The 6,533-nt window shown below is 30.4% G+C and overlaps 1 protein-coding gene across 2 annotated transcripts in view; it reads left to right on the forward strand.

Moving 5' to 3' along the window:
- Positions 1-5,518, forward strand: part of LOC129227730 (transcription initiation factor IIA subunit 1-like) — a 37,652-nt gene extending 32,134 nt beyond the window's left edge. The window contains exons 7-10 of one of the 2 annotated variants that reach the window (XM_054862334.1): positions 2,404-2,507; positions 2,609-2,749; positions 3,169-3,258; positions 4,767-5,518. In XM_054862334.1, coding sequence (XP_054718309.1) covers positions 2,404-2,507; positions 2,609-2,749; positions 3,169-3,258; positions 4,767-4,874 — 443 coding nt within the window. In that variant the 3' untranslated portion in view covers positions 4,875-5,518. The remainder of the gene's footprint in view (positions 1-2,403; positions 2,508-2,608; positions 2,750-3,168; positions 3,259-4,766) is intronic. The other variant, XM_054862333.1, reaches the window with a different exon arrangement.
- The last annotated feature ends 1,015 nt before the right edge of the window (positions 5,519-6,533 follow it).

Here is a 6,533-nt window from a genome sequence, read left to right on the forward strand (position 1 = left end):
AAAAAAAAAAAATGAATGTTTTCAACTTTTCAGGGTTTTAATTCAAATTTTCAGCAAAAAGTGATTAGAAAATTTTCCCACTTAAATTCCGATGCAATTCCCCCCCCCCCCCCTTCACCATCCGTTTTGTGTTAAAATACTGTCTAAACTTAATGCAAGTTTTTGTATGATAATTTAAATTGCATATAGATCAAAAAACGTTTAATAATATTTTTTTGCAAAAAAGCTTAAACCAATAACCTTAGTGAAGAATTTATTTTCCTTCTTCATAAAACAAACAAGCATAACATCAACCACAAAACTATGTTTCTGGTGACTGTGCGAATCAAATGTACAGGATACGGCAAAAATACCGGGGCAAGCAATTTTCCATGAAACTTCATTAAAAATGAATAAATTAACAAAACACAAAAAATAATAAGAGTTGACCTTTAGCAATCAATAAATTTAATTGGTTTCAAATTAGCAGCCTTTTGCAGTAATACAGAGATGCAACTGCTTATTGAATTTTTCATTCAAGGGCCACAAGTTGTTTAATCAATCCTATTCCCTATAAAGCAATTGGTTTAGAAAGTACATGCAGTTTAGGGTAGACCTTCGACACCTAAATAGGCCATACAGTGTAATAAATGGGATTGAGATCTAGCGAGTAGAGTGTCCACTCAAAAGGTAATATCATGTCAAAATGCCTTGCACCACTCTTGTCTTAATGCTCTTAGGCCCACAGAAGTACAATAACTTCTAAAATGTCCTTCTGGTTCACTTTTTGATTCATTTTACAGCCCTCATTCACAAAAAACTAGAGATTTTTTTTCGCTTGTGCTGATTCCATCACAGACCAAGATCGACTTCGGATTTTTGCAATATTTAACATTTTTGAAGGTGCTTGGCTACAGACCAATTCTTATTGTTCTGGGGGATAAGAGCTGGTTGAATACTATTTCTTTCAGCATGGCCTTGCGGCCCGTCTCAAACGATTTTGGCATCTTAGGAGTCATACAAATGCCTGAACTTTTTGGAACTCGTAAAACTTCTGTTTGAGCTGTTATTGCCCTTAGTCGCACTTATCGGTCACAAATTCCTCATCTCACGAACGATTTCTCTCGTGTAAACCTAAGGATTTCATTAAACTCACTTTTGGATGACCTAACGATTAACTCAAATGTTCATTGTTCATTTTGTCAACTTTCCGGACATCGACGATCATTTCCAAGCCACTCGAAACGACATACCGTTTCAAATACTGTTTGCCGGGGCACAACAAGCAAACGAACTGTTGTTCTACTTTTTTAAACAACTTAAAATAGCAGGTATTTTATTTAAAATTGTAAGAAAACCGAAAAACAATACATAAACTAGGAAATATATTGTAAACTATTTTCCAATCAAGTGAGAGACAAAAATAAATTAGGCACTTATTAAAATGAAATTACCTTTCTTCCATTCGATGATACAAATTTCGTCCGATATATATATATATATGTATATATATATATATATATATGTATATATATATATATATATATATATATATATATATATATATATAATTTTTTTTTTTTTTGCCGCACCCTGTATACTGCCGTGCTAAGCAAAAAAGTGGAATTTGAATTTGGTCTCAAGCTGAGATATTATGTTTTAAAGTTTGGCTCTTCCATATATTTGATTCAGATTTCTTTCTTTTTTCAAGTTCTTGATCAACTGACCCTAAAATATTTTATTTATTATGTAAAATACGAGACAGAGAAGAACTTGGTTCTAATAACTCAGTTTTGTTCAAAAGTTGCTGGTATGACTACTTTTACTACTGTGCTTAGCACGGCCATTTGAATAAACTGGAAATCCAGTTTAAGTTTTGATTCAGCTAAAGAAAAACCAATTTAGTTTTGATTTGGACTTGGACTGGGTTGGTAAAAATCAAAACTCAACTGCTTTTATTTTCAGACAGTAACATTGTATTATTTTTCTTTCAAAACAAAAAGAATCATGTTTGAAAGTCGAAAATTTCAATTAATATTTCAAGTTTCAAAGGCAATCTAAAATTTAAAATGTAATAATTAATCTTACCTTTATGTGTATTTCTGTCAAGCAGAAAAAGATGTGTGGATATATTTTTTAATGCTTAACTCTTTATAACCTGTGTTTTTCCAAGAAACACAGAGCTATTAAGAAACCCTAATTTTATTCATAAAGAAATCAAAATTTCCATTTTTTCCAAATTTTCCCGAAAAACCTCGATAAAAAACCGTTTTTTTTCCCACCACTTTAAAATTTCCGGAAATTTTACATCTCTATCTGTGATACATCTATATTTGATGTTTTAGAAATGGTTTGAAATCCTCTTTTTTAGCTATCAGTGTAAAGTTAAATCGATTGTATATGTATGTGTCTTCTTTTTTTCAGGTGGACAGCAAATTGCTAATGTTCATTATCAAACTTTGACCTCTGAACAATTAAAAAATGCTCAGCAATTTACAGTTACTATACCTGTGTCTTCTCAATCACAGGTATATTTTTTATCAATAAAAATTAATAACATACGGTTAAAAATAAGCTGTTTTATCTAGTTACTGATTGAAAAAAGTTATAAAATTCTTTTTGTCTGCAGCCAACTGGTGTTATTGGTCAACTTGATGGTGCTGATGACACTAGTGATGATGATGATGAGGACGATTTTCAAGATAATGATGATGATAGAGATGATGATAATGATGAACAAATTGAAGATGATCAAGGGGAAGAAGATGAGGTGCACATACTTTTTATCAAATTATCCCAGTATAAGGTTGCCAATTTTTAATGATGCAGTATTTTTAATATTTGTGAGTTGTCACATATAGATATATGAAATTATGTGCCATGATTTCTCACCAAATATTTGTAGCATAATTAATACAAGTGGTAATTCATAGTATAATTAGTAACCTTTCATTTTCCCTTTAAAATTGGTTACATAGTCATTTTTTGGATATTGTGTCTCCCCAGGACTATTTTGATACAATTATGGTCTTTTCCGCAGGGTTTTGCTTAAAATTTTTAGCTTTTAGCCTTTTTGTTCTCTGACCACTCTCATCACTGGTATTAGCAGCAGTGAAACTTGATGCATATAGTTTAAAACCATGATATTATTTAATTCAAAAATATGTTATTAATTGTTCATATTTTTAGGAGCCATTGAATTCTGATGATGATGTAAGTGAAGATGATCCAACTGATCTTTTCGATACTGAAAATGTAGTAGTTTGCCAATATGATAAGGTAAGGATTTGTTCGGTTTCATATCTTTCATAATTTTAAGTTCATCTAAGCTCCTACTGTATTACCTTTTACAGTAAAACCTGTCTACAACGATACTGTTGGGAGCTAAAAAAAAATATCGTAATAGAGAGGTTATTGTTATAGACAGTTTGATTATTCATGCTGACATTTTGCTGGGGCCAAAAAAAATATTGTTATAGACAGGTTATCGTTATAGACAGTATCGTTATACACAGGTTTCACTGTATTTCAGTGCAGTCGAGTCTATAAAAGTCAGCACTCCATTATTCAACTGAAACTGGAGAACTCGGCCACATTCTGGCAGGAAGAAACAAGCTGTTACACGCAGGGCCCAACTAAAGTTTTTGAAGGCAATGGGGCACAAAATTTATTTGGTGCCCCCCCCCCCCAAGCTCATTTTATATGCAGAAGCAGAGTAAAATCTCTTGATACTTGCATATTAACATATCTGTACTAAATTTAGTGGTACCTTATATTACAAAAAAATAGAAATGAAATAGTATTACAATAACTAAGCATGATAATATAAGATGTTGTCAAACTTTGCCCGTTGGTAAAAGCCATTAATATCAAAATTATCTATGGTATAACTGTGATAAACATGGAACAAACTTGGAGTGGTTTTAGGATTTGCAAAAGGAAATTAAATTTTTACAGCGATTCTTTTTTTCTTCTTCTGGATTTAATATTTACATCTTGCTATAGTGTGATATGAAATTAGTCCAAAATCAAATTTTTACCTACAGATTTGATGTCCCCCCAAATATTGGTACCCTGTGCCTGTGCTGATGCCTTAATCTGGTCATGATTAGACGCCCATTGTACATTTTCAAACTCCGCCATATTTCAGTTCACATAAGGTCTAGTTCTCTGGCTCTACTATTTTATCTTCTCCCCTACAGTTAAGAGCAAAAGAATATTTCAGTGGGAAACCTGTTGTATATTCATTTATTTTGGACTGAAAATGCTTGAATATTAATTTTTAAATAATTTCATTGTTCATTCCATATGTTCTGCATATAACTTGCATTTATGATGCAAAAATAAGATCCAAATTTACAAGTGCATGTTAAATGCTGGATGTTGTATGCTAAAATTGATACAGTATCTATGTTACTTACTACATTACAAGGTACAATAGGATGTTGTACCTTGGGATACTTAGGAACTCTTACTTTAAATGGCTGGCAATGTTTCATTTTCAAACTGTCTTGAATTTAAAAAAATAAAAATATTGCAGTTAAAATAATTGACGTTAAAAAATAAAATATGAAAAATGTCCCGAGGTACAACACTCTCCCCTAATGTAAATTGGTTTCAAACGACCTTTTCTATTGGTGGCGCCCTCTTCTTAAAATGTTTTCCCCAAAACTAGAGCACTTGTTGTAGCTTAATTGCTTTTCTCTCGCTTTCCATTTCTCCATGTTTTTAGTTAAAAAAAAAATATATGTATGTGTATAAGTAGTAAAAATTCTTTGTTTTTGCAGATTACCAGGAGTAAAAATCGTTGGAAATTTCATCTTAAAGATGGTATAATGAATTTACAAGGAAAAGATTTTGTCTTCCAGAAAGCTTTGGGTGATTCTGAATGGTAGTCTATCTGCAATTTTTTATTTTCCCCACTGTATTTGTTGTGTGACAATCTTCATCAATCTCAGTATTGACTTCCAAAGTTTGATATGGTTACCAATATCCAAGGTTGGAGCAAGTACTGTAACCAGAGAAAAATGGTATGAAGGAGCACTGCTGATTGGTACTGTCAAATCCAGTGATGCAATTATTCCAAGTGTTCACTCTTAAACAGGAAGTTTCTTGTTATTTTATCTCTTCATGCAGTGCTTTATTTCTCCGAAGAATGCAGCAAGTTGTGTTCTTTTTCGTTCTCCAAGTCATGAGAAGACATATTTCTTCAATCCTAGAAATGTGATTGCTTTTAGAAAGCAATATGAAAACTGTTGTCAGCAATCTTATGTGAAAATTTCTTATAATTCAATCATAAAGGCAACTATTAAATTTTTATGCTGTATACCATACATGTCTCATACCATTTCAAATCTGTTGTAACTTTCTGTTCCTGTTATTTCTTGTATTTATTTTTTAAGAGAATTTAGAACAACTTTTGTAAAGATATTTACTTGAATAAATTGGTTGACATTAAACCAATTTGAACTTGTTAAATATTAATTAATTTTCATATAGAAAATGATTGTCTTATAAATATTTGCTTAGGCAAAAAAAAAAAAAAATCACATGAAATAAAATCTTTTTACAACATGATTTTTTTTTTCTTTTTTTCAATTCTATTTCCATGCATGTGAATTGTATCAAAATGTTATTAGACATGATTTGCGTTTAAAGCGAAAAAAGAAATATACCGAGCTTTTTGTTTGAAGAAAATGAAAATATGACAAATGTAACATGAAAACTCCAGGGTTACCAACCTTGGAGAAACTATTTGAGGAGCATCTGTGGTGATTTTGTGGAGCATTTTGAAATTTCACAGAGCAATATGGTATTTTGTATAAAAATCAATATATATAAAAAAAATTAAACCTCATGGTTTTTTCTTTTTTGAGCTTTGATAATCATTTTAAGCAAAAATATTTATTTTGAAATTAACAAAAGTTTTAAACCCTATGTCATGCTTTGAGTATAAGGGTCATTCTTCAAAAAGTGTAACTTTTCTGTCACACACCTCTTACAGTAAACAATTCTCTTAACAATGATTTTTAATTTCATCAAAAATATATTTTTTGCATATATATTTATTGACATAAATTAATGAAAAGAAAAAGAATTGAACATGTTTTCATTTGCTTAACATGTGCAGATTGTAGCAACAAAGAAAAAAAAATTCCTGAAAAATGTAGGCTTAAATTAATGGAAAATTCTTCACCTCCATGACAGACCTTATTAATGTTATTATTTCTGAGGTGAAAATAAATAAATGGAGGTGAAATACATCAATAATAGGCATTCTACCAAAATTATAAATTGCCAGTATATCCTCAAATGTACTATATACTATTTTTCAACATACATTTGAAACTACTAATTAAGCCGTACTTTAATTAAGAGAGCTTAATATTATATTCCCACTAATCATTAAAATAGCTGATTGTTTGCACAATTAAAATTACTACTTTGATATTAAATTGGACTCAATTTTTAAATATTAAAAGTTTTTTTTTTTTTATTATTTCTGTGAATAAGGCATTTTTTTATTTTTCTTATTTATGAGTAAAATAATTGGA

Source organism: Uloborus diversus, chromosome 8 (assembly GCF_026930045.1).
Source record: "Uloborus diversus isolate 005 chromosome 8, Udiv.v.3.1, whole genome shotgun sequence".
In the NCBI taxonomy this organism is placed as follows: Eukaryota; Metazoa; Arthropoda; class Arachnida; order Araneae; family Uloboridae; genus Uloborus; species Uloborus diversus.